General features: G+C 51.1%; 2 protein-coding genes across 8 annotated transcripts in view; one reads left to right on the forward strand and one right to left on the reverse strand.

The window, feature by feature from the left end:
- Positions 1-6,509, forward strand: part of LOC139229925 (putative RNA-binding protein Luc7-like 2) — an 80,548-nt gene extending 74,039 nt beyond the window's left edge. For all 7 annotated transcript variants that reach the window (XM_070861561.1, XM_070861563.1, XM_070861564.1 and 4 more), the window contains one exon: positions 1-6,509. In XM_070861561.1, coding sequence (XP_070717662.1) covers positions 1-124 — 124 coding nt within the window. In that variant the 3' untranslated portion in view covers positions 125-6,509.
- Positions 6,505-27,582, reverse strand: part of mb (myoglobin) — a 21,816-nt gene continuing 738 nt past the window's right edge. The window contains exons 2-3 of the mRNA XM_070861568.1: positions 11,377-11,596; positions 6,505-9,513 (exon numbers count right to left, since the gene is read on the reverse strand). Coding sequence (XP_070717669.1) covers positions 9,367-9,513; positions 11,377-11,596 — 367 coding nt within the window. The 3' untranslated portion in view covers positions 6,505-9,366. The remainder of the gene's footprint in view (positions 9,514-11,376; positions 11,597-27,582) is intronic.

Raw genomic sequence — 27,582 nt, forward strand, 5'->3', positions numbered from 1 at the left:
GTCCAGAGACCGAGAGAGAGAGAAATCGAGGGAGAAAGATCGCAAGGAGAAAAAGCGTTCCTACGAGAGTGCTAACGGCAAATCAGAACACAGCTCTGAGGAACGAGAAGCAGGAGAAATCTAACGGACAAAACCTTTTTGGAATCGGAGCAGAGGATGTCTTTCTGATTGTTTAACTCGACTAGGGGAGCTCTTGTTTTGTTTTTGGACTTAGAAAAAAAAAATTCCAGTGGCTAGGTGATCGATAACTTAAAAATATTAGATAGTTGAAGATGTTGAGGACATTTTGTCAGTTTAACCAGCTGGTTTTGAAGGCAGCAGCTGGAGGTGCCTAGAATGTACTGTGTGTGCATGTACTGGTGCTGTTATGCCACTAACATTAGGGTTCCTCCTTCCATTCGCACATGGGTGCTGTTTTATTTTGAATACTGAGTTATTTGTTTTGTTGCATTTTTTTAAAATGTGGAACCTGAAGCCCATTGTAAATTTTACTGGTGGCTTGGGGGAGAGACCACTTTGCCAGCAGGCAGTTTCGTATCGACTTGTTACTGCGCTGGCTTGTAGTCTTTGACCCCCATCTCAGTAGTGGTATTTACTTCAGAAGTCGCCCTAAAATTGTAACATCTGTCTTTGGCACAGTGTCATTATTATTGGCAGTGGTATTGACAAGCAACCATTCGGCGAAATCGCTCAGAAACTCTTGCAGCCGGATCGAAGAAGCAGTCCCACGGATAACTTTTGAAGTGTTTGTTCCTCAGCAGTAGAATAAGTTCCCCCTCTCGCATCCAAAGGAACTCTTCTCTCTCCCCACAAGGTGGAAATTGTTTGTTTTTTGTTAACTGTTAATCCAAAAGAACCCTGACTGCTGTATTCAGTTAGACCTGCAGAAGCCCCCTTGGTTTGGTTTGAGAAAAAGGTTTTTTTTAATTAACTTATATAGTGGAACAATTTATTGCCCATTTCCTGCTAAACCACCAAATAGGATTCATCAGGAGAAAATGCAACTGCTACAAATAGACCTGATTCCTCCATCACCTTTACCCCTCCCCCCCCCTCTCCATTTAAAAAAAACAAAACCACAACTTTGATTTAGAAGAGTTCCCTCTAAGTACAAGTCTAGAAATGCACTGACATTTTTGGAAGCCAGAAATCTAAATTGACGAGTTTGTACTTTGTCCATGTGTGTACTTTTTAATATAATTACGAGGTCTTGGTTTTATTCTTGCAATTGCAGTAGAAGTTCAGAAAGAAACGGTCCAATACTGGAGGTGATGAGTTGATGTGATTTCAGTAGCTTTTCAGGACTGTGTCTGTGTCCAAAAACACAATCACCAAGAAAAGACATTACTGGCATTGTGTGCATGTAATCCTCATGAAACCTTAGCATGTCTTCAGAATAGTTCTGGAACACAATGCACATCACTGTTATTTTGGATCTTTGCTCATGAACTTTTATTTTTTGACAGTGAAATCATGCCCATAAAATAAAGTTTAGTGTTTATTATTCACAAAAATTGATTAGTTATTTACCCAAGGAACAGAACAGGATTTTCCCCACGTTAAAAATAACTGACGGGAACTGTTTTGTTGGATTTGAGGGAACCCTGGGTTTTCCACGCACTTGTGGCATTCTTGGCACACTCCAGGCAGCTGGGGGTGTTGTCTGTGGCAGACAACGGGGGTGTCGCAGTTCAAAAAATGTACCAATGTATTCCATGATGGCTATATCGCTGGTTTTTGTTGGCCGGTTGTGGTAATCCCACAATTGCTGTGATTTCTTTCATTAAAAAAGTGGTCAGCTCTACTTTGAGAAACTGACTTCTGTGCTATAAGAATATCCCAGTGTAATGTTCCTTAGTGTCCATGGTGGCATTATATTTGTGCACCAGATACTTTGGTTACTAGATGTTACACTGCTTGTCCGCATCATTCACTCAGTTCTTCATGGTCATTTGGTCAATCAGATTCCTGAGTTTACAATTTGTTTTAAGACCCAAGTAACGATGTTTTATTTTATTCCCCCTTGAAATCTTTTTTTCCTTACATGACTTCTTGTCTATACTTGTATTGTTAATTGAAAACAATTGAAATAAATTTTTTGAAAACCATTTAATAAGATTTACAAGCAATTTAAGTTTTCCTGTGTTGTATGAAATTGTGATGGATACTTGTTTGCTACTTTGCAATTAAAACAAACCAATATTATGTCTTCCTCTGCTTGCTTGGTGAGTCTGTTGGAACCCTTGGCCACTTGTGCCTTGTTCCCAATCCACTAACGGGGTTCCACACTGGTTCCACTGTTCAACTCCACTCATTTACAAGTGGTAGACTCCATTCTTGCAGAATTAAGATGTGGACCCAGCACTACAATAGTGATGCTTTATTGTGATAGTCATATGGTTAAATATCAACTTGAAATGGTTCACTTTTATCGTGCTGTGGTCAACGTGGACTCCCTTTCAATTACTGTGATGAGGAATGGCCGCTCAAGCCCTATGTGGTACAAAGCCAGCATTGTTAACACCAACTTACTCTGAGAGAGTCCAAGCACATTAACACTGTTCTGGAAATCAGAAAGATTTAAATTGGGTTTCAATGGAAACTGAAACTGTCTGTCTTACAAACCAGTGAGTGCAGCCTACCATTAAATCAAGCCGTGATGTAAACACTGCACTCCTTGAAAGAAATGTGCATCAGGTTGGCTCTAGGTCGATCTTGGAAGCGTCAGGATTTTCTGGGAAGAACTTCCCTGCTTCATGCCTCCTGCTCCTCCCTATGGGCAGTTGGTATTCCATCCGACAAACAGTGTGACTTCTGCTTTGTTTGTCGATGAACCTGACTACTGTGGTGGTGTCTCTTTGTTACACTTACCCTGAATCAGAACCAAAAGGTCAACTTGGGCCAACTGCACCACTTAGGCCAATGGTATTGCCTGACGTTTAAGTCTGATACATCTTGTGGATTCTCCTTTACGGATGTGAGCTGCCCATCTTCAGCCTTTGAAGTTGGAACACTTCATACTTGGCACCAGTTGAGAGGGAATTATTTTACTTGCACGAGACCTCAGCAATTGTCAGTACCAGTTTGAGAAGCAAAGGATGCCCCTGATCCCAATTTGAGGATTAGATATACATAGAAATTTACAGTATGGAAGGAGGCCATTTTGGCCCATCGTGTCCGTGCCGGCCGACCAAGAGCTATCCAGCCTAATCCCACCTTCCAGCTCTTGGTCCGTAGCCCTGTAAGTTACGGCATTTCAAGTGCACATCCAAGTTTTTTAAAAATGTGGTGAGGGTTTCTGCCTCTACCACCAGTGAGTTCCAGACCCCCCAAGTATACCCTGGATACTTCATAGCAACCTAGCTTTCCCTGTTATTAATGAGGATAGGCAGGCTGTGTCTCAAGATCATTGCTGATGCTTTGCTGCTGCTTGAATTTTGCTGTGTGGTCCCCAGGGTATGCAAGCAGTCCTGGCTATTCGCATGGGAAGAACCCAGGCATGTTTTGCAGTTATTCTGGCTGGAAAGGTAACAGAAACAGCAATTGTGTCTGTCTGTGATCATAACCACCTTACAGTGCTTGAAGACTCCAGACATTTTATGGAAATCATGGAACGAGACCTAGAATGATTGGGTATAGATATGAAATTAAATACTGAGATTAGGACAGAGAGCAAGAGAAACTTATTTTTACAGAGGGTTGTGAAGCTGTGGAATGCACAGTTAGCTGGTAGTTGAAGGAAAATGGTATGTGGGAATATGGGCCAGGACTGCTGCTTGTACCAACAGGGACTGGTTGAGTCGAGCGGCCAATTTCAATATTGTAATTTCCATGTGATTCTCAGGAGAGACTTTTTCATTCTCTGCATCCTCCACATACTGCTAGAGAGCAGTTTTGCCATGACACAGTTCTGTTGGGAAGGATCAAAATGGGACATTATGCCGTTAGCATATTTTGATGTAGGGGTCCGGTGCCATGCTGGATTGCTAGTACCCATTGGCCTTTGATCGCCGGGAATTGGGATGAAAATCTCTTTACAAGACGTTTTAAAAGTGAATTTCAAATGGTTGTGCATTAAAGGGCTCCTTTACTTGGGTAGCCTGTGAAACTCACCCGCCTTGGAAATAGCATGGGTCTGTGTATAGTGACGAATCCTCGGCTTCCTGCACGTGGTGCTCTTGGTCGACCAAATTTAAATGGAGAATGTTGGAAATATGCAGTGGATCTGATCCACCAGCACCTCAAAGGTTCCCCACCTTACCCCCGTCCCCCCAATGTCCTCCTATCCCAAGCATGCTGGGTTTGGGGGCACCATCTGGTACCTCTCACACACATTCTTCGTACCAGGCTATTTAGTGTGAGGGGCATCTACACACACTCATACTTGGCAGCAGAGGTCACTGAACAGTGATTAGGATTGGGAATCCGGACTGATTTCACCCTCCTCATCCCAGGAAAGTTGCAGTCATCCAGACGAGTGGAGAGTTTTCCATCACACTTGTCACTGGTGCCATTTTAGGTGAGGGAAAGGCTTTGGAGAGACAGGAGGTGAGACACTCGCCACAGAATACCCAACCTCTGACTTGCTCTTGTAGTATGTGGCTAGACCAGTTAGATTTCTGGTCAATGGTGACCCACCACCCCTCCCCACCCAGGATGTTGCTGGTGGGATGCAACGATGGTAATGCCGTTGAACGTCGTGGAGGTGATTAGACTCTCTTGGAGATGTGTGGCCACCTATTGGTGCAAGCCTGCTGCATATGGGCACGGAATGCTTCATTATCTGAGGAGTTGCGAATTGAACTGAAAACTGCAATCATCCCCACTTCTGACCTTGTGATGGAGGGAAGGTCATTGATGAAGCAGCTGAAGATGGTTGGGCCTAGAATACTGCCCCGAGGAACTCCTGCAGCGACATGCTGAGGCTGTGATGATTGGCCTCTAACAACCACATCCATCTTCCTTTGTGCTAGGTATGATTCCAGACAGTGGAGTGTTTTCCCCTCTGATTCCCATTGACTTCAATTTTACTCGGGCTTGGTTAAATGCTGCCTTGATGTCAAGGGCAGTCATTCTCATTTCACTCTGGAATTCAGCTCTTTTGTCCAAGTTTGGACCAAGGCTATAATGAGATCTGGAGCCGAGTGGTCCTGGAGGAACTCAAACTGGGCATTGGTGAGCAGGTTATTGGTGAGTAAGTGCTGCTTGATAGCACTGTCGACAACACCTTGCTGATGATTGAGATTAAACTAATGGGGCGGTAATTGGCTGGATTGGATTTGTCCTGCTTTTTGTGGACAGGACATACTTGGGCAGTTTTCCACTTTAATCAGGTAGATGCCAGTACTGTAGCTGTACTGGAACAGCTTGGCTAGAGGCATGCAGCTAGTTATGGAACACAAGTCTTCAACACAACAGATGGGATGTTGTTGGGGGGTCCATAACCTTTGCTGTATCCAGTGCACTTAGCCGCTTCCTGATATCACGTGAATCGAATTGGCTGAAAACTGGCTTCTGTGATGGTGGGGACGTTAGGAGGAGGCCGCGATGGATCATCCACTTCTGACTGAAGATGGTTGCAAACGCTTCAGCCTTTTCTTTTGCACTCACATGTTGGGCTCTGCCATTGTTGCAAATGAGGATATTCATCTAGCCTCCTCTCATTAGTTTAATTGTCCACCACCATTCACGACTGGATGTAGCAGGACTGCAGAGTTTGATCTGATTTTGTGGGATCGCTTAGCCTTATCTATAGCATAATCATAGTTCTGTGTTGTAGCTTCCCTAGGTTGGCACCTCATTTTCAGGTACACCTGGTGCTACTCCTGGCATGCTCTTCTACACGCCATTAAACCAGGGTTAGTCCCTGGTTATGAGGAATATGCCAGGCAACAGATTGTGGTGGAATACAATTCTGCTGCCGATTTGGCTGGGTGTGCCTTTGTCATGTCCAAATCTGATGCCAAGTGGTTTTATTATTATACCTTTTTGTAGCAGTTTGCTAGGCCACTTCACAGGGCAGTTAAGAGTCAACCACAATGGTCTGGGCCAGACCGGGTAAGGACAGCAGGTTTCTTCCCCTAAAGGGCATTCATTAGTGAACCAGTTGGGTTTTTACAAGCCGATAGCTCATGGTCAGCATTTACTTATTAACTTAATTTAAGTTCACAAACTGCCATGGTGAGGTTTGATATCACATCTCTGAATTATTAGTCCAGGTCTCTGGGTTACTAGTCCAGTAACGGAGCCACTATGCTTACCGAACCCAGTACCAGTATCTGCTGGGTTCAATGCTATCCTGGGTTGCTGCGTATAGATGTATCACAGTCATGGAAAAGAGAAGTAATCACATTTACTCAAGTTGACCTATTGGTAGGCAGCTAAAGTTCATGCGTTACGAGCCCAACTAAAAAAATCTTAAAACGAATGTCGAGATTAAATGAGTGCAGCAAAAGTGAATCATTTTGTAGCGTGTCTGGCTTTCAATAAACCTGCATTGCAGAGTGCAACAGAGTACAATCTTTATTTCTGAGTTTTTCACATACAGCTTGATCAATGAATTTGTTATGATGCAGTGAGATTCCCTATTCTCCAAACGGAGCCCAGCCAGTCTCTCCGGAGCCCAGCCAGAGTCCAATTCCCTGCAGCAAGCGGCCCATTTCTGTTACCGCTCTGCTTGGGTAGAGATACTCCATTGTACAACACTATACAAGATGCAGTGCATAAAAGAACAGGCGAATTAGCAATTTACCCCAGCGATCCCCGTCACCAGTGGGATATTTCTACACAATGTGCAGATGTTAGTACCACTTTTGACTTGAGCAGGACATTGCATTACATGGGGAGGGGGCACTGGTCATACCATTCGAAATGTGCTGCTTGGAGCACTTTTCCCTGGGCTGGAGTACCTGTAAAGGTTGGATAGGCAAGCAGTACACTAACTAAGTTGTACGAGGCCTGACCTGCTCCTCCTTGTGACCGTTTAGACAGGAGTGAGCAATATTATCTTAGAGCCCAGATAAACTAAATATGCATTTCCATAAATGTAAGATGTACAATGGGAATTTCCATCTCTTGCTGGGGCCTGTCACTGACGAGTTATGCATACCACTGGATCACAGTTTTCATGCAAAAAATGGGCAGGATCACAGAATTCAATCCCCAAAACAATGACAAATAGCTCCATGCCATAAAAGCAGAAGGTGGCTTTACTTTGTCGCTGTAACCCAGGAGCCCTGGCTATGACTGATTCTGCTTACTTGTAGCTTATAAATCAATGTCCCTGTGATTACACCAACAGCGTGGAATTCTTTGATCGATAAGGGAGTCGAGGGTTATGGGGAGTGGGCGGGGTAGTGGAGTTGATGCCAAGATCAGATCAGCCATGATCTTATTGAATGGCGGAGCAGCCTCGAGAGGCCAGATGGCCGACTCCTGCTCCTATTTCTTATGTTCTTAGCCAATCCTTGGTGACTATCTTCAGACAATATGTTGCTAAAGTTTAAATTACCCAATCTGCCCAGTTAGAGCGTATTCCAAACGCGTTTTAGGATTTGAATCTTTGATCCTGCTTCTGAAAATGCGGAAAGCTTAGCTGTTTGCGACTTACGATTTATGTCATTAAAACCCCTCTAATATTGAAAATGCCAACCCTAAAATACCTTTCAAATAAGCGATGGGGGGGGGGACTCTTGACATGTCACAATATAACAGATTCTTTGCTAAGCAGTGGAGTCCTGCATCAGCACCGGTCAGCAGGTCTAAACTGTAAACCTGGACAAAATGTGCTTCATTTTGTGCACAAAGGGAATCAAGAGATATGGGGAGCGGGCTAGAAAGTGGAGTTGAGGTCGAGTTCAGCCATGATTTTATTGAATGGTGGAGCAGGCTCGAGGGGCCGTATGACCTACTCCTGCTCCTATTGAGTTCTCACATATTGCTACATTTGCTTCTCAGCAGGGGCAGTTAAAGAAAGAACTTGCACTTATATAGAGCATTTCACGACCTCAAAGTGCTTTACAGCAAATAAAGTCCTTTTTGCAGTATAGTCACTGTTGTAATGTAGCAAACATGGCAGCCAATTTACACACAGCAAGCAGCGGTGATAATGACCTTTTTTACGTGCTGGTTGAGGGATAAATATTGGCCAGGACACCAGGTACAACTCCCCTGCTCGTCTTTGAAATAGTGCCATGGGATCTGTCAGCTCAGATGTTGTGGTCAAGTCTCTTGAGTGGGCTTTGAACCCACGATCTTCTGACTCAGAGGCAATAGTGCTACCCACAGAGCCACAGAATTGTTGGCAGCAACATGCTGTGGGAACAAAAGCCCCAATATTTCCTGATTTACAGGAATTAGGATTGTTGGGGGATGGATTCATTTGGCAATGTTCAAGCAGATGCTGATGGACTCTCTGTGTGTTCAGTCCCAGTGAACCCGCACAGTTTGCATTTTGGGAATGACGCAAGTGTGTGTAAATAGAGCACTGTTGCTTACGCGTCTCACTCTTCCCCATTCTCCCCTAAATACATGGAAAAGGTTGGGCCTGAGAAAGTACTTCGAAAGCTGGGCAGAGCGCCTCCTTCAGTTAGCGTTCTGTTCTGCCTTTTAGTTGAAATACAACAAGTTGCGCTCGAGGCCAGAATTAGAGGAGCGCAGAGATCGCGGAGGGTTGCGGGGCTGGAGGAAGTTACAGAGACAGGGAGGGGCGAGGAGGCCACGGAGGGATTTAAAAACAAGGATGAGAATTTTTAAATGGTGGCGTTGCCGGACCAGGAGCCAGTGGAGGTCAGCGAGCACAGGGGGTGATGGGTGAGCGGGACTTGGTGCGAGTTAGGACGCGGGCAGCAGGGTTTTAAATGAGCTCAAGTTTACGGAGGGTGCAAAGTGGGAGACCAGCTAGCACAGCCGTTCCTTAAACTATTGCCCATGGAGGTTTCAGCTTCATAACTTGGCTGCATCACAAATGCTACAATGGCTGAATATTCTCGGGTGGCCTTTCATTGATAATGTAAGCACAGAGCTAAAGCCTGGTGCCAGCTTTGGGATTCAGTGGTGCAATATGTTGTATTTGGGACTGAGCCTTTGCTGGGAATATTGGGATTTTCCAAGTAGCAATGGAAGAAGTGACAAATATTCAAAGTATCGAATGGCATTTGCACGCACTCATTACATTCATGAAGAAAATGTTATATTGTGAGATTGGGAAAAAAAAGGACCTACAATATAAAAAGCCCATTGGTAAGTAAAAGCTAAACAGCCACCTCTACCAATCTGTTATAGCCAAACTATTCATTACAGTTTCTGTGCTGATGCAAGCTTGGTTCAGGAGAGCCACCTTTTAGGCAGGGCCCTGTTAAAAACATCTTAACCCTGGAAGTTTGCATCCTTGTACAGTTTCTCAAGGTCGGAACAGATGATCTTAAAAACCTTCGAGAATGAATCCTGCATGGGTCCAGTCATTTCACCTGGGTACATCTCGGTTAAAACTTTCACAGCAATGTTGGTGATCAACTAGGAGAAAGCAGAAAAGGAGGCAAAAACAATAAGTGGACTAGCACCAACAAAGTGATCTGATAAATGCAAGATCTCAAACATGAAGAAAAGTTGAGCAGGTTGGGCCTGTATTCATTGGAGTTTGGAAGAATGAGAGGTGATCTTATTGAAACGTGTAAGATTCTGAGGGGGCTTGACAGGGTAGCTGCAGAGAGGATAAGGAAGTGAAGGGTTATGGGGAGCGGGCAGGGCAGTGGAGTTGAGGCCAAAATCAGATCAGCCGTGATCTTATTGAATGGTGGAGCAGGCTCGAGGGGCCAAATGGCCTACTCCTGCTCCTATTTCTTGCGCACATACAGAGGCTGAACTCCAAGACATATTCGACGTATTTACTGAGGCGTACGAAAGCACAGGCCTTACGCTAAACATCCGTAAAACAAAGGTCCTCCACCAGCCTGTCCTCATCACACGGCACTGGCCCCCAGTCATCAAGCTCCACGGCGCGGACAACATAGACCACTTCCCATGTCTCGGGAGCCTCCTATCAACAAGAGCAGGCATTGACGATGAGATCCAACACTGCCTCCAGTGCACCAGTGCAACCTTCGGCCATCTGAGGAAAAGAGTGTTTGAAGACCAGGCTCTCAACACTGCCAACAAGCTCAAGGTCTAGAGGGCTGTAGTAATACCCGCCCTCATGTATGGCTCAGAGACATGGACCATGTACAGTAGACACCTCAAGTCGCGGGAAAATTATCACCAACAATGTCTCCGCAAGATCCTACAAATCCCCTGGGAGGACAGACTCACCAACGTTAGCGTCCTCGACCAGGCCAACATCCCCAGCATTGAAGCACTGACCACACTTGATCAGCTCCGCTGGGCAGGCCACATAGTTCGCATGCCAGACACAAGACTCCCAAAGCAAGAGCTGCTTCATGGCAAACGAGCCAAAAGTCAGCAGCGGAAACGTTACAAGGACACCCTCAAAGCCTCCCTGATAAAGTGCAACATCCCCACCGACCCCTGGCCAAAGACCGCCCCAAGTGGAGGAAGTGCATCCGGGAGGGCGCTGAGCACCTCGAGTCTCAACGCCAAGAGTATGCAGAAAACAAGCGCAGGCAGCGGAAAGAGTGTGTGGCAAACCAGTCCCACCCTCCCCTTCCCTCAACGACTATCTGTCCCACCTCTGATAGGGACTGTGGCTCTCATATTGGACTGTTCAGCTACCCAAGGACTCACTTCAGGAGTGGAAGCAAGTCTTCCTCGATTCCGATTTATTATGCTCTTATGTTCAGCTTGGCATTGGATTGTTATAGATTTGAACATTCCTGTGTGTGTGTTGGGGAGGGGGGAGTGGAGTTGTCATATCAGGGGCTGGTAATCGTGGGGAAAGTTACATTTAACCTCAGCCCCGCTGCATTACTGAAACAGAATCAGCCATTCTCCCTGCTCCTGATGGCTGGGCAATGCCTCCTGCTGCAGTGAGCGTGTGGCTATAGACAGCGTGACGCCCAGCACAGTCAAATAGCCAGCCAAGACTGACTTACCGAGAGTCAGAAATTGGGAGTATTTCATTGCAGAGGACAGTGGATGTTATGGACTAAGATTGGCCACCTGAGCTATCTGGTGAAACTTAGGTTTGAGTTGAGGCCGAGATCAGATCAGCCATGATCGTATTGAATGCCGGAGCAGGCTCGATGGCCTACTGATGCTCCTAATTCTTATGTTGCCTCCTCCCAGGGCCCCGAGGCTGCAACGAGGAGTCATTGCTTATTCACTGGCCCTGTCGTGTGAACAGAAGACATCAAAGGCAAGCAATTGGTCATAGAATGAGTGCTTTGGGACATCCCGAGGACGCTAGGGTCTGGTCACACTTACGGTGAAGTTCTTGGGTGGGATTTTGTGTGTGTTGATGTGAGTGTCCGCGAGTTGCTTCACGTTGCTCGCGTGGCTGCCCTTCTGCTTCAAAATGTTGCCCAGGGCTTGCAGCACGGTGACGCCCTGTGCGCGGACATCCTCGTTGTTCCGCAGCTGCTCCAGGGGGATGTCCTTAAACTTGGGGAAAAAGGCTTTGGTCTCGGAGTGTTCCTCGAATAAGCTGCAGGGGGGAGAAGGAGAGAAAGCGACAGAGAGAGACAGGTTAAAGTGGGACTTCCTTACTCCCCAACCAAAACTCACTGACGGTGTGACACTCACGAATAGTGTGAAACTCACTAACGATGTGAAACTCACTGACGGTGTAAGAGGGAGATTGAGTAAATAAGGAGAATCCAGTGGCTGAAGGCTCGATAAGTAGAGGGCGCAGATTTAAGGAGATTGGTAAAAGAACCAGAAGCTGTTTTCACGCAATGAGTGGTTAGTATTTGGAACGCACTGCCTGGTAGGGCGGTGGATACAGATTCAATAGCAGCTTTCAAAAGGCAATTGGATAAATACTTGAAGGAGAACAAATTGCGGGGATATGGGGAAAGAGCGGGGCAGTGGGACTGACTGGTTTGCTCTTGGAAAGAGCCGGATCAGACTCGATGGGCCGAATGGCCCTGTGCTGTACTGTGCTATGGTTCTGCGCACCGCATTCTCGCCACTCCACAACACACAGCGCTCGGAAATCCAGAATCAAATCTGCTTTGGCGATGTCTTCTGCTAAACAATCCAAATCGATTCAGCCCTCTCTCCCTCCCCTCTCACTCCCTGCCTCTCTCTTCCCATGTCCCACGGCCCTTACAGTGCGCACTTTGTTTCAACCGGTAAGCTGACACCAGCGTTTGCACCTGACTCTAACTATGCCCACAATGGATCCCCACATCGCATTATCCTGCTCCCACGGGACCAAGGAACCTGCGTGGAGGCATATGCCCTAAAATGGTAACGCACGCCAACAGAGGTTGTGTAATTTGACGGGGTAGAAACTTTATTTTGGTCACTTCACAGCTGCCGACAGATACCCCACAGCCTTGCCCGAGAGGTCAGTTTTCAACGTGTGAACCAGCTATTCGACACAGTGGGCATCACCTAGAATGGCCACAGCACGGAAGGAGGCCATTCGGCCCCTCGAGCCCGTGCCGGCTCTCTGCAAGAACACTCCAGCTAGTCCCACACCCACTGCCCTTACCCCGCAGCCCGGCACATTTTCTTTTTCAGCCACTTATCCAACTCCTCTTTCGAAAGCAGTGATTGAGTCTGCCTCCAGCTCCCCCTCAGCCAGTGCATTCCAGACCCTAACCACTCGCTGCGTAAAAATGTTTCCTCTCGTCCCGTTCCTGCTCTCCCGCAGCGCCCACAGTTTTAGGGCTTTCCTGCAGGAATCACAGGGTGAGGATCAGGAGCAGGGATCCAAGCTGAATCTGCCTCTCTCCAACACACCGGCACCACTTCTCCTGCCCCCTCACCCAGCTCTGATCAGCAAACTCCGCACAGATCCGCGGCTGAGCCTGCTGTGTGCCTCAGTCCCATTTACCATTAAAGGGGAGCTCCTGCACATCGTTCAAAGATCTCTTGTGTTCTGTGGCACGGTACGTGTGCCAGCATAGGGCACCTGCCCGCCATCTCATCGCCACACGGCCGGCTGCCAAGGGCAGGTGGGAGTATATGCACAGAGCGAGAAAAATCAGGGAATTAGATATTGGTCAAGCTGCCTATCACAGGGAGTGGTCAGTGAGTGGCCAGTCAGTGGTCAGAGAGTGGTCAGTGAGTGGTCAGAGAGTGGCCAGTCGGTGGTCAGTCAGTCGGTGGTCAGCCGATGGTCAGAGAGTGGTCAGTTGGTGGTCAGAGAGTGGTCATTCAGTGTCCAGTGAGTGAGCAGTCATTGGTCAGTCAGTGGTCAGAGAGTGGTCAGTCAGTGGTCAGTCGGTGGTCAGTCAGTGTTCAGAGAGTGGTCAGTCTGTGGTCAGTTGGTGGTCAGTCAGTGGTCAGAGAGTGGTCAGTCGGTGGTCAGTCAGTGGTCAGTAAGTGGTCAGTCAGTGGCCAGTCAGTGGTCAGTCGGTGGTCAGAGAGTGGTCAGTCGGTGGTCAGTCAGTGGTCAGTCTGTGGTCAGTCAGTGGTCAGAGAGTGGTAAGTCTGTGATCAGTCAGTGGTCATAGAGTGGTCAGTCGGTGGTCAGTCAGAGGTCAGTCGGTGGTCAGTCAGTGGTCAGAGAGTGGTCAGTCGGTGGTCAGTCAGTGGTCAGAGAGTGGTCAGTCGGTGGTCAGTCAGTGGTCAGAGAGTGCTCAGTCGGAGGTCAGTCAGTGGTCAGAGAGTGATCTGTCGGTGGTCAGTCGGTGGTCAGTTGGTGGTCAGTCGTGGTCAGTCGATGGTCAGAGAGTGGTCAGAGAGTGGTCAATTGGTGGTCAGTCAGTGGCCAGTCAGTGGTCAGAGAGTGGTCAGTCTGTGGTCAGTCGATGGTCAGTCAGCGGTCAGAGAGTGGTCAGTCTGTGGTCAGTCAATGGTCAGTCAGTGGTCAGAGAGTGGTCAGTCGGTGGTCAGTCAATGGTCAGTCAGCGGTCAGAGAGTGGTCAGTCGGTGGTCAGTCAGTGGTCAATCAGTGGACAGTCGGCGGTCAGAGAGTGGTCAGTCGGTGGTCAGTCAGAGGTCAGTCGGTGGTCAGTCGGTGGTCAGAGTGTGGTCAGTTGGTTGTCAGTCAGTGGTCAGTCGGTGGTCAGTCAGTGGTCACTCGGTGCTCTGTCGGTGGTCAGTTGGTGGCCAGTCAGTGGACAGTGAGTGGTCAGACAGTGGTCAGTCAGTGGTCAGAGAGTGCTCAGTCAGTGGTCAGTAAGTGGTCAGTGAGTGGTCAGTCGGTGGTCATTCGGTGGTCAGATAGTGGTCAGTCAGTGGTCAGATAGTGTTCAGTCAGTGGTCAGTCAGTGGTCATTCTGTGGTCAGTCAGTGGCCAGTCAGTGGTCAGTCGGTGGTCAGTCAGTGGTCAGGGAGTGGTCAGTATGTGGTCAGTCCATGGTCAGTCAGTGGTCAGAGAGTGGTCAGTCAGTGGTCAGTCAGTGGTCAGAGAGTGGTCTGTCATTGGTCAGTCGGTGGTCAGAGAGTGGTCTGTCGGTGGTCAGTCAGTGGTCAGTCAGTGGTCAGAGAGTGGTCTGTCGTTGGTCAGTCAGTGGTCAGTCTGTGGTCAGTCAGTGGTCAGGGAGTGGTCAGTCGGTGGTCAGTCAGTGGTCAAATAGTGCTCAGTCGGAGGTCAGTCGGTGGTCAGAGATTGGTCAATCGGTGGTCCGTCAGTGGCCAGTCAGTGGTCATTCTCTGGTCAGAGGTGGTCAGTCAGCGGTCAGAGAGTGGTCAGTCGGTGGTCAGTCATTGGTCAATCAGTTGACAGTCAGTGGTCAGAGAGTGGTCAGTCCGTGGTCAGAGAGTGGTCAGTCGGTGGTCAGTCAGTGGCCAGCCAGCGGTCAGTCAGTGGTCAGTCAGTGGTCAGTCGGTGGTCAGAGAGTGGTCAGTCGGTGGTCAGTCAGTGGCCAGTCAGTGGTCAGTCTGTGGTCAGAGGTGGTCAGTCGGTGGTCAGAGAGTGGTCAGTCGGTGGTCAGTCAGTGGTCAGTCAGTGGCCAGTCAGTGGTCAGTCTGTGGTCAGAGGTGGTCAGTCAGTGGTCAGGGAGTGGTCAGTCTGTGGTCAGAGGTGGTCAGTCAGTGGTCAGGGAGTGGTCAGTCTGTGGTCAGTCCATGGTCAGTCAGTGGTCAGAGAGTGGTTAGTCAGTGGTCAGTCAGTGGTCAGAGAGTGGTCTGTCGTTGGTCAGTCGGTGGTCAGAGAGTGGTCTGTCGGTGGTCAGTCAGTCGTCAGTCAGTGGTCAGAGTGATCTGTCGTTGGTCAGTCAGTGGTCAGTCTGTGGTCAGTCGATGGTCAGTCGGTGGTCAGCCGGTGGTCAGAAAGTGGTCAGTCGGTGGTCAGAGAGTGGTCAGTCAGTGTTCCGTTAGTGGTCAGATAGTGGTCAGTCGGTGGTCAGTCAGTGGTCAGACAGTGGTCTGTCGGTGGTCAGTTGGTGGTCAGTTGGTGGTCAGTCGATGGTCAGAGAGTGGTCAGAGAGTGGTCAATTGGTGGTCAGTCAGTGGCCAGTCAGTGGTCAGAGAGTGGTCAGTCTGTGGTCAGTCGATGGTCAGTCAGTAGTCAGAGAGTGGTCAGTCTGTGGTCAGTCAATGGTCAGTCAGCGGTCAGAGAGTGGTCAGTCGGTGGTCAGTCAGTGGTCAATCAGTGGACAGTCGGTGGTCAGACGGTGGTCAGTCAGAGGTCAGTTGGTGGTCAGTCGGTGGTCAGTCGGTGGTCAGAGTGTGGTCAGTTGGTTGTCAGTCAGTGGTCAGTCGGTGGTCAGTCAGTGGTCAGTCGGTGCTCTGTCAGTGGTCAGTTGGTGGTCAGTTGGTGGCCAGTCAGTGGACAGAGAGTGGTCAGCCAGTGGTCAGTCAGTGGTCAGAGAGTGCTCAGTCAGTGGTCAGTAAGTGGTCAGTGAGTGGTCAGTCAGTGGTCATTCGGTGGTCAGATAGTGGTCAGTCAGTGGTCAGAGAGTGTTCAGTCAGTGGTCAGTCAGTGGTCATTCGGTGGTCAGTCAGTGGCCAGTCAGTGGTCAGTCAGTGGTCAGAGAGCCGTCAGTCAGTGGTCAGTCTCTGGTCAGAGAGTGGTCAGAAAGTGGTCAGTCGGTGGTCAGTCGGTGGTCAGTCAGTGGTCAGTCGGTGGTCAGTCAGTGGTCAGTCAGTGGTCAGAGAGTGATCAGTCTGTGGTCAGTCGGTGGTCAGTCAGTGGTCAGTCAGTGGTCAGAGAGTGATCAGTCTGTGGTCAGTCGGTGGTCAGAGAGTGGTCAGTCGGCGGTCAGTCAGTGACCAGTCAGTGGTCAGTCAGTGGCCAGTCAGTGGTCAGTCTGTGGTCAGAGGTGGTCAGTCGGTGGTCAGTCAGTGGTCAGGGAGTGGTCAGTCTGTGGTCAGTCCATGGTCAGTCAGTGGTCAGAGAGTGGTCAGTCAGTGGTCAGTCAGTGGTCAGAGAGTGGTCTGTCGTTGGTCAGAGGTGGTCAGTCAGTGGTCAGGGAGTGGTCAGTCTGTGGTCAGTCCATGGTCAGTCAGTGGTCAGAGAGTGGTTAGTCAGTGGTCAGTCAGTGGTCAGAGAGTGGTCTGTCGTTGGTCAGTCGGTGGTCAGAGAGTGGTCTGTCGGTGGTCAGTCAGTCGTCAGTCAGTGGTCAGAGTGATCTGTCGTTGGTCAGTCAGTGGTCAGTCTGTGGTCAGTCGATGGTCAGTCGGTGGTCAGTCGGTGGTCAGAAAGTGGTCAGTCGGTGGTCAGAGAGTGGTCAGTCAGTGTTCCGTTAGTGGTCAGATAGTGGTCAGTCGGTGGTCAGTCAGTGGTCAGACAGTGGTCTGTCGGTGGTCAGTTGGTGGTCAGTTGGTGGTCAGTCGATGGTCAGAGAGTGGTCAGAGAGTGGTCAATTGGTGGTCAGTCAGTGGCCAGTCAGTGGTCAGAGAGTGGTCAGTCTGTGGTCAGTCGATGGTCAGTCAGTAGTCAGAGAGTGGTCAGTCTGTGGTCAGTCAATGGTCAGTCAGCGGTCAGAGAGTGGTCAGTCGGTGGTCAGTCAGTGGTCAATCAGTGGACAGTCGGTGGTCAGACGGTGGTCAGTCAGAGGTCAGTTGGTGGTCAGTCGGTGGTCAGTCGGTGGTCAGAGTGTGGTCAGTTGGTTGTCAGTCAGTGGTCAGTCGGTGGTCAGTCAGTGGTCAGTCGGTGCTCTGTCAGTGGTCAGTTGGTGGTCAGTTAGTGGCCAGTCAGTGGACAGAGAGTGGTCAGCCAGTGGTCAGTCAGTGGTCAGAGAGTGCTCAGTCAGTGGTCAGTAAGTGGTCAGTGAGTGGTCAGTCAGTGGTCATTCGGTGGTCAGATAGTGGTCAGTCAGTGGTCAGAGAGTGTTCAGTCAGTGGTCAGTCAGTGGTCATTCGGTGGTCAGTCAGTGGCCAGTCAGTGGTCAGTCAGTGGTCAGAGAGCCGTCAGTCAGTGGTCAGTCTCTGGTCAGAGAGTGGTCAGAAAGTGGTCAGTCGGTGGTCAGTCGGTGGTCAGTCAGTGGTCAGTCGGTGGTCAGTCAGTGGTCAGTCAGTGGTCAGAGAGTGATCAGTCTGTGGTCAGTCGGTGGTCAGTCAGTGGTCAGTCAGTGGTCAGAGAGTGATCAGTCAGTGGTCAGTCTGTGGTCAGAGGTGGTCAGTCGGTGGTCAGTCAGTGGTCAGGGAGTGGTCAGTCTGTGGTCAGTCCATGGTCAGTCAGTGGTCAGAGAGTGGTCAGTCAGTGGTCAGTCAGTGGTCAGAGAGTGGTCTGTCGTTGGTCAGTCTGTGGTCAGTCGACGGTCAGTCGGTGGTCAGCCGGTGGTCAGCCGGTGGTCAGAAAGTGGTCAGTCGGTGGTCAGAGAGTGGTCAGTCATGGTCAGTCAGTGTTCCGTTAGTGGTCAGATAGTGGTCAGTCAGTGGTCAGACAGTGGTCTGTCGGTGGTCAGTTGGTGGTCAGTTGGTGGTCAGTCGATGGTCAGAGAGTGGTCAGAGAGTGGTCAATTGGTAATCAGTCAGTGGCCAGTCAGTGGTCAGAGAGTGGTCAGTCTGTGGTCAGTCGATGGTCAGTCATCAGTCAGAGAGTGGTCAGTCTGTGGTCAGTCAATGGTCAGTCGGTGGTCAGTCAGCGGTCAGAGAGTGGTCAGTCGGTGGTCAGTCAGTGGTCAATCAGTGGTCAGTTGGTGGTCAGAGAGAGGTCAGTCGGTGGTCGCAGAGGTGAGTCGGTGGTCAGTCAGTGGCCAACCAGTGGTCAGTTCGTGGTCAGTTGGTGGTCAGTCAGTGGTCAGTCAGAGGTTAGTCAGTGGTCAGATAGTGGTCAGTCGGTGGTCAGAGAGTGCTCAGTCAGTGGTCAGTCAGTGGTCAGTCTCTGGTCAGAGAGTGGTCAGTCAGTGGTCAGAGAGTGGTCAGTCGGTGGTCAGTCAGTGGTCAGTCGGTGGCCAGAGAGTGGTCAGTCAGCGGTCAGTCAGTGGTCAGAGAGTGGTCAGTCGGCGGTCAGTCAGTGGTCAGAGAGTGGTCAGTCAGTGGTCAGTCATTGGTCAGTCAGTGGTCAGAGAGTGGTCAGTCTGTGGTAAGTCGATGGTCAGTCAGCGGTCAGAGAGTGGTCAGTCGGTGGTCAGTCAGTTGTCAATCATTGGACAGTCGGTGGTCAGATAGTGGTCAGTCGGTGGTCAGTCGGTGGTCAGTCAGTGGTCAGTCCGTGGTCAGTCGGTGGTCCGATAGTGGTCAGTCGGTGGTCAGTCAGTGGTCAGTCGGTGGTCAGAGAGTGGTCTGTCGTTGGTCAGTCAGTGGTCAGTCTGTGGTCAGTCGGTGGTCAGTCAGTGGTCAATCGGTGGTCAATCGGTGGTCAGTCAGTGGTCAGAGAGTGGTCAGTCTGTGGTCAGTCAGTGGTCAGAGAATGGTCAGTCGGTGGTCAGTCAGTGGTCAGATAGTGCTCAGTCGGAGGTCAATCAGTGGTCAGAGAGTGGTCAGTCAGTGATCAGTCAGTGGTCAGTCGATGGTCAGTCGGAGGTCAGAAAGTGGTCAGTCGGTAGTCAGAGAGTGGTCAATCATGGTCAGCCAGTGGTCAGTTAGTGGTCAGATAGTGGTCAGTCGGTGGTCTGTCAGTGGTCAGAGAGTGGACTGTCGGTGGTCAGTCGGTGGTCAGTTGGTGGTCAGTTGGCGGTCAGCCGATGGTCAGAGAGTGGTCAGACAGTGGTCAGTCAGTGGTCAGAGAGTGGTCAGTCAGTGGTCAGTAAGTGGTCAGATAGTGGTCAGTCAGTGGTCAGTCAGTGGTCAGAGATAGGTCATGCGGCGGTCAGTCAGTGGTCAGAGAGTGGTCAGTCAGTGGTCAGAGAGTGGTCAGTCGGTGGTCAGTCAGTTGTCAATCATTGGACAGTCGGTGGTCAGAGAGTGGTCAGTCGGTGGTCAGAGAGTGGTCAGTCGGTGGCCAGCCAGTGGTCAGTCGGTGGTCAGTCAGTGGTCAGTCGGTGCTCTGTCAGTGGTTAGTTGGTGGACAGTCAGTGGTCAGTCAGTGGTCAGACAGTGGTCAGAGTGTGGTCAGTCAGTGGTCAGTAAGTGGTCAGATAGTGGTTAGTCAGTGGTCATTCGGTGGTCAGATAGTGGTCAGTCAGTGGCCAGAGAGTGGTCAGTCAGTGGTCAGAGAGTGGTCAGTCGGTGGTCAGTCAATTGTCAATCATTGGACAGTCGGTGGTCAGTCAGTGGCCAGTCGGTGGTCAGTCGGTGGCCAGCCAGTGGTCAGTCGGTGGTCAGTCAGTTGTCAGTCAGTGGTCAGTCGGTGGTCATAGAGTGGTCAGTTGGTGGTCAGTCAGTGGTCAGTCTGTGGTCAGAGAGTGGTCAGTCGGTGGTCAATCAGTGGTCAGATAGTGGTCAGTCGGTGGTCAGTCGGTGGTCAGAGAGTGGTCAATCGGTGGTCAGTCAGTGGTCAGAGAGTGGTCAGTCTGTGGTCAGTCAGTGGTCAGAGAATGGTCAGTCGGTGGTCAGTCAGTGGTCAGATAGTGCTTAGTCGGAGGTCAGTCAGTGGTCAGAGAGTGGTCAGTCAGTGATCAGTCAGTGGTCAGAGAGCGATCATTCAGTGGTCAGTCGATGGTCAGTCGGTGGTCAGTCGGTGGTCAGAAAGTGGTCAGTCGGTGGTCAGAGAGTGGTCAGTCATGGTCAGTCAATGGTCAGTTAGTGGTCAGATAGTGGTCAGTTGGTGCTCAGTCAGTGGTCAGTCTGTGGTCAGAGAGTAGTCAGTCTGTGGTCAGTCAGTGGTCAGATAGTGGTCAGTCGGTGGTCAGCCATAGGTCAGAGAGTGTTCAGTCGGTGGTCAGTCGGTGGTCAGTTGGTGGTCAGTTGGTGGTCAGTCGATGGTCAGAGAGTGGTCAGTCTGTGGTCTGTCAATGGTCAGTCAGTGGTCAGAGAGTGGTCAGTCGGTGGTCAGTCAGTGGTCAATCAGTGGACAGTCGGCGGTCAGAGAGTGGTCAGTCGGTGGTCAGTCAGAGGTCAGTCGGTGGTCAGTCGGTGGTCAGAGTGTGGTCAGTTGGTGGTCAGTTGGTTGTCAGTCAGTGGTCAGTCGGTGGTCAGTCAGTGGTCAGTCGGTGCTCTGTCGGTGGTCAGTTGGTGGCCAGTCAGTGGACAGAGAGTGGTCAGACAGTGGTCAGTCAGTGGTCAGAGAGTGCTCAGTCAGTGGTCAGTAGGTGGTCAGAGAGTGGTCAGTCAGTGGTCATTCGTTGGTGAGATAGTGGTCAGTCAGTGGTCAGAGAGTGTTCAGTCAGTGGTCAGTCAGTAGTCATTCGGTGGTCAGTCAGTGGCCAGTCAGTGGTCAGTCGGTGGTCAGTCAGTGGTCAGGGAGTGGTCAGTCTGTGGTCAGTCCATGATCAGTCAGTGGTCAGAGAGTGGTCAGTCAGTGGTCAGTCAGTGGTCAGAGAGTGGTCTGTCGTTGGTCAGTCGGTGGTCAGAGAGTGGTCTGTCGGTGGTCAGTCAGTGGTCAGAGAGTGGTATGTCGTTGGTCAGTCAGTGGTCAGTCTGTGGTCAGTCGGTGGTCAGTCAGTGGTCAGAGAGTGGTCAATCGGTGGTCAGTCTGTGGTCAGAGAGTGGTCAGTCTGTGGTCAGTCAGTGGTCAGGGAGTGGTCAGTCGGTGGTCAGTCAGTGGTCAGATAGTGCTCAGTCGGAGGTCAGTCGGTGGTCAGAGATTGGTCAATCGGTGGTCCATCAGTGGCCAGTCAGTGGTCATTCTCTGGTCAGAGGTGGTCAGTCAGCGGTCAGAGAGTGGTCAGTCGGTGGTCAGTCGTTGGTCAATCAGTGGACAGTCGGTGGTCAGAGAGTGGTCAGTCCGTGGTCAGAGAGTGGTCAGTCGGTGGTCAGTCAGTGGCCAGCCAGCGGTCAGTCAGTGGTCAGTCAGTGGTCAGTCGGTGGTCAGAGAGTGGTCAGTCGGTGGTCAGTCAGTGGCCAGTCAGTGGTCAGTCTGTGGTCAGAGGTGGTCAGTCGGTGGTCAGAGAGTGGTCAGTCAGTGGTCAGTCAGTTGTCAGTCAGTGGTCAGTCGGTGATCATAGAGTGGTCAGTTGGTGGTCAGTCAGTGGTCAGTCTGTGGTCAGAGAGTGGTCAGTCGGTGGTCAGTAAGTGGTCAGTCAGTGGTCAGTCGGTGGTCAGAAAGTGGTCAGTCGGTGGTCAGTCAGTGGCCAGTCAGTAGTCAGTCTGTGGTCAAAAGTGGTCAGTCGGTGGCCAGCCAGTGGTCAGTCGGTGGTCAGCCAGTGGTCAGAAAGTGGTCAGTCGGTGGTCATAGAGTGGTCAGTTGGTGGTCAGTCAGTGGTCAGTCTGTGGTCAGAGAGTGGTCAGTCGGTGGTCAGTCTGTGGTCAGTCAGTGGTCAGAGAATGGTCAGTCGGTGGTCAGGCAGTGGTCAGATAGTGGTCAGATGGTGCTTAGTCGGAGGTCAGTCAGTGGTCAGAGAGTGGTCAGTCAGTGATCAGTCAGTGGTCAGAGAGCGATCATTCAGTGGTCAGTCGATGGTCAGTCGGTGGTCAGTCGATGGTCAGAAAGTGGTCAGTCCGTGGTCAGAGAGTGGTCAGTCATGGTCAGTCAGTGGTCAGTTAGTGGTCAGATAGTGGTCAGTCGGTGGTCAGTCAGTGGTCAGAGAGTGGTCTGTCAGTGGTCAGTCGGTGGTCAGAGTGTGGTCAGTTGGTGGTCAGTCAGTGGTCAGTCTGTGGTCAGAGAGTAGTCAGTCTGTGGTCAGTCAGTGGTCAGATAGTGGTCAGTCGGTGGTCAGTCAGAGGTCAGAGAGTGTTCAGTCGGTGGTCAGTCGGTGGTCAGTTGGTGGTCAGTTGGTGGTCAGTCGATGGTCAGAGAGTGGTCAGAGAGTGGTCAGTCAATGGTCAGTCAGTGGTCAGAGAGTGGTCAGTCAGTGGTCAGTCAGTGGTCAATCAGTGGACAGTCGGTGGTCAGAGTGTGGTCTGTCGGTGGTCAGTCAGTGGTCAGTCAGTGGTCAGAGAGTGGTCTGTCGTTGGTCAGTCAGTGGTCAGTCTGTGGTCAGTCAGTGGTCAGGGAGTGGTCAGTCTGTGGTCAGTCCATGATCAGTCAGTGGTCAGAGAGTGGTCAGTCAGTGGTCAGTCAGTGGTCAGAGAGTGGTCTGTCGTTGGTCAGTCGGTGGTCAGAGAGTGGTCTGTCGGTGGTCAGTCAGTGGTCAGAGAGTGGTCTGTCGTTGGTCAGTCAGTGGTCAGTCTGTGGTCAGTCGGTGGTCAGTCAGTGGTCAGAGAGTGGTCAATCGGTGGTCAGTCAGTGGTCAGAGAGTGGTCAGTCTGTGGTCAGTCAGTGGTCAGGGAGTGGTCAGTCGGTGGTCAGTCAGTGGTCAGATAGTGCTCAGTCGGAGGTCAGTCGGTGGTCAGAGATTGGTCAATCGGTGGTCCATCAGTGGCCAGTCAGTGGTCATTCTCTGGTCAGAGGTGGTCAGTCAGCGGTCAGAGAGTGGTCAGTCGGTGGTCAGTCGTTGGTCAATCAGTGGACAGTCGGTGGTCAGAGAGTGGTCAGTCCGTGGTCAGAGAGTGGTCAGTCGGTGGTCAGTCAGTGGCCAGCCAGCGGTCAGTCAGTGGTCAGTCAGTGGTCAGTCGGTGGTCAGAGAGTGGTCAGTCGGTGGTCAGTCAGTGGCCAGTCAGTGGTCAGTCTGTGGTCAGAGGTGGTCAGTCGGTGGTCAGAGAGTGGTCAGTCAGTTGTCAGTCAGTGGTCAGTCAGTGGTCAGTCGGTGATCATAGAGTGGTCAGTTGGTGGTCAGTCAGTGGTCAGTCTGTGGTCAGAGAGTGGTCAGTCGGTGGTCAGTCAGTGGTCAGTCAGTGGTCAGTCGGTGGTCAGAAAGTGGTCAGTCGGTGGTCAAAAGTGGTCAGTCGGTGGCCAGCCAGTGGTCAGTCGGTGGTCAGCCAGTGGTCAGAAAGTGGTCAGTCGGTGGTCATAGAGTGGTCAGTTGGTGGTCAGTCAGTGGTCAGTCTGTGGTCAGAGAGTGGTCAGTCGGTGGTCAGTCAGTGGTCAGTCTGTGGTCAGTCAGTGGTCAGAGAATGGTCAGTCGGTGGTCAGGCAGTGGTCAGATAGTGGTCAGATGGTGCTTAGTCGGAGGTCAGTCAGTGGTCAGAGAGTGGTCAGTCAGTGATCAGTCAGTGGTCAGAGAGCGATCATTCAGTGGTCAGTCGATGGTCAGTCGGTGGTCAGTCGATGGTCAGAAAGTGGTCAGTCCGTGGTCAGAGAGTGGTCAGTCATGGTCAGTCAGTGGTCAGTTAGTGGTCAGATAGTGGTCAGTCGGTGGTCAGTCAGTGGTCAGAGAGTGGTCTGTCAGTGGTCAGTCGGTGGTCAGAGTGTGGTCAGTTGGTGGTCAGTCAGTGGTCAGTCTGTGGTCAGAGAGTAGTCAGTCTGTGGTCAGTCAGTGGTCAGATAGTGGTCAGTCGGTGGTCAGTCAGAGGTCAGAGAGTGTTCAGTCGGTGGTCAGTCGGTGGTCAGTTGGTGGTCAGTTGGTGGTCAGTCGATGGTCAGAGAGTGGTCAGAGAGTGGTCAGTCAATGGTCAGTCAGTGGTCAGAGAGTGGTCAGTCAGTGGTCAGTCAGTGGTCAATCAGTGGACAGTCGGTGGTCAGAGTGTGGTCTGTCGGTGGTCAGTCAGTGGTCAGTCAGTGGTCAGAGAGTGGTCTGTCGTTGGTCAGTCAGTGGTCAGTCTGTGGTCAGTGGGTGGTCAGTCAGTGGTCAGAGAGTGGTCAATCGGTGGTCAGTCAGTGGTCAGAGAGTGGTCAGTCTGTGGTCAGTCAGTGGTCAGGGAGTGGTCAGTCGGTGGTCAGTCAGTGGTCAGATAGTGCTCAGTCGGAGGTCAGTCGGTGGTCAGAGATTGGTCAATCGGTGGTCCGTCAGTGGCCAGTCAGTGGTCATTCTCTGGTCAGAGGTGGTCAGTCAGCGGTCAGAGAGTGGTCAGTCGGTGGTCAGTCATTGGTCAATCAGTGGACAGTCGGTGGTCAGAGAGTGGTCAGTCCGTGGTCAGAGAGTGGTCAGTCGGTGGTCAGTCAGTGGCCAGCCAGCGGTCAGTCAGTGGTCAGTCGGTGGTCAGAGAGTGGTCAGTCGGTGGCCAGTCAGTGGTCAGTCTGTGGTCAGAGGTGGTCAGTCGGTGGTCAGAGAGTGGTCAGTCGGTGGTCAGTCAGTGGCCAGTCAGTGGGCAGTCTGTGGTCAGAGGTAGTCAGTCAGTGGTCAGGGAGTGGTCAGTCTGTGGTCAGTCCATGGTCAGTCAGTGGTCAGAGTGATCTGTCGTTGGTCAGTCAGTGGTCAGTCTGTGGTCAGTCGATGGTCAGTCGGTGGTCAGCTGGTGGTCAGAAAGTGGTCAGTCGGTGGTCAGAGAATGGTCAGTCATGGTCAGTCAGTGTTCCGTTAGTGGTCAGATAGTGGTCAGTCGGTGGTCAGTCAGTGGTCAGACAGTGGTCTGTCGGTGGTCAGTTGGTGGTCAGTCGATGGTCAGAGAGTGGTCAGAGAGTGGTCAATTGGTGGTCAGTCAGTGGCCAGTCAGTGGTCAGAGAGTGGTCAGTCTGTGGTCAGTCGATGGTCAGTCAGCAATCAGAGAGTGGTCAGTCTGTGGCCAATCAATGGTCAGTCAGCGGTCAGAGAGTGGTCAGTCGGTGATCAGTCAGTGGTCAGTCGGTGCTCTGTCAGTGGTCAGTTGGTGGTCAGTTGGTGGCCAGTCAGTGGACAGAGAGTGGTCAGACAGTGGTCAGAGAGTGCTCAGTCAGTGGTCAGTAAGTGGTCAGAGAGTGGTCAGTCAGTGGTCATTCGGTGGTCAGATAGTGGTCAGAGAGTGTTCAGTCAGTGGTCAGTCAGTGGTCATTCGGTGGTCAGTCAGTGGTCAGTCAGTGGTCAGTCATTGGTCAGAGAGCCGTCAGTCAGTGGTCAGTCTCTGGTCAGAGAGTGGTCAGAGAGTGGTCAGTCGGTGGTCAGTCGGTGGTCAGTCAGTGGTCAGTCGGTGGTCAGAGAGCGGTCAGTCAGTGACCAGTCAGTGGTCAGTCAGTGGCCAGTCAATGGTCAGTCTGTGGTCAGAGGTGGTCAGTCGGTGGTCAGTCAGTGGTCAGGGAGTGGTCAGTCTGTGGTCAGTCCATGGTCAGTCAGTGGTCATAGAGTGGTCAGTCAGTGGTCAGTCAGTGGTCAGAGAGTGGTCTGTCGTTGGTCAGTCGGTGGTCAGAGAGTGGTCTGTCGGTGGTCAGTCAGTGGTCAGTCAGTGGTCAGAGAGTGATCTGTCGTTGGTCAGTCTGTGGTCAGTCGATGGTCAGTCGGTGGTCAGCCGGTGGTCAGAAAGTGGTCAGTCGGTGGTCAGAGAGTGGTCAGTCATGGTCAGTCAGTGTTCCGTTAGTGGTCAGATAGTGGTCAGTCGGTGGTCAGTCAGTGGTCAGACAGTGGTCTGTCGGTGGTCAGTTGGTGGTCAGTTGGTGGTCAGTCGATGGTCAGAGAGTGGTCAGAGAGTGGTCAATTGGTAGTCAGTCAGTGGCCAGTCAGTGGTCAGAGAGTGGTCAGTCTGTGGTCAGTCGATGGTCAGTCAGCAGTCAGAGAGTGGTCAGTCTGTGGTTAGTCAATGGTCAGTCAGTGGTCAGTCAGCGGTCAGAGAGTGGTCAGTCGGTGGTCAGTCAGTGGTCAATCAGTGGTCAGTTGGTGGTCAGTTGGTGGTCAGTCAGTGGTCAGTCAGTGGTCAGTCGGTGGCCAGAGAGTAGTCAGTCGGTGGTCAGTCAGAGGTTAGTCAGTAGTCAGTCTGTGGTCAGAGAGTGGTCAGTCGGTGGTCAGTCAGTGGTCAGGGAGTGGTCAGTCTGTGGTCAGAGAGTGGTCAGTCGGTGGTCAGTCAGTGGTCAGAGAGTGGTCAGTCAGTGGTCAGTCTGTGGTCAGCCAGTGGTCAGTCAGTGGTCAGAGAGTGGTCAGTCGGTGGTCAGTCAGTGGTCAGAGAGTGGTCCATCTGTGGTCAGACAGTGGTCAGAGAGTGGTCAGTCGGTGGTCAGTCAATGGTCAGAGAGTGATCAGTCGGAGGTCAGTCAGTGGTCAGAGAGTGGTCAGTCAGTGATCAGTCAGTGGTCAGAGAGCGATCATTCAGTGGTCAGTCGATCGTCAGTTGGTGGTCAGTCAGTGGTCAGTCGGTGGTCAGAGAGTGGTCTGTCGGTGGTCAGTCGGAGGTCAGTCGGAAGTCAGTCGGTGGTCAGCCGGTGGTCAGAGAGTGGTCTGTCGGTGGTCAGTTGGTGGTAAGTCAGTGGTCAGTCGGTGGTCAGTCAGTGGTCAGTCGGTGGTCAGTCAGTGATCAGTCTGTGGGCAGTCGGTGGTCAGTCAGTGGTCAGTCAGTGGTCAGTCAGTGGTCAGTTGGTGGTCAGTCGGTGGTCAGAGAGTGGTCAGAGAGTGGTCATTCGGTGGTCATTCGGTGGTCAGTCAGTGGTCAGTCAGTGGTCAGTCGGTGGTCATTCGATGGTCAGTCAATGGTCAGTCGGTGGTCAGTTGGTGGTCAGTCGGTGGTCAGAGAGTGGTCAGAGAGTGGTCAGTCGGTGGTCATTCGGTGGTCAGTCAATGGTCAGTCAGTGGTCAGAGAATGGTCAGTCGGTGGTCAGAGACCCATCCAACAGCAGAGGGCGCGAACGCGGAAAAATAACTTTTGGAAAATAACTCCACATACAAATTATTGGTTGGAATATTCATCCTTAAAGAAATAATTGTCTTTATATAGCACCTATCATGACCTTGAGATGTGCCATAGTGCTTTTCAACCTGGAGTGGGACTTTAACCCACGACCTGGTGTCTGGGGGGTGAGAGTGCTGCCCACTGAGTCACACCTGACACTGATAGAAAAAAAGAAAGACTTGGATTTATATAGCACCTTTCATGACCACCGAACGTCTCAAAGTGCTATACAGCCAATTAAGTACTTTTTGAAGGGTAGTCACTGTTGTAATGTGGGAAACGCGGCAGGCAATTTGCGCACAGCAAGCTCCCACAAACAGCATTATGATAATGACCAGCTAACCTGTTTTAGTGATGTTGATTGAGGGATAAATATTGGCCAGGACACCGGGGATAACTCCCCCTGCTCTTCTTCAAAATTGGGGATCTTTTAAGTCCACCTGAGAGAGCGTTTAACGTCTCAGATGAAAGACAGCACCTCCA

This window comes from Pristiophorus japonicus, chromosome 19 (assembly GCF_044704955.1).
Source record: "Pristiophorus japonicus isolate sPriJap1 chromosome 19, sPriJap1.hap1, whole genome shotgun sequence".
NCBI lineage: Eukaryota > Metazoa > Chordata > Chondrichthyes > Pristiophoridae > Pristiophorus > Pristiophorus japonicus.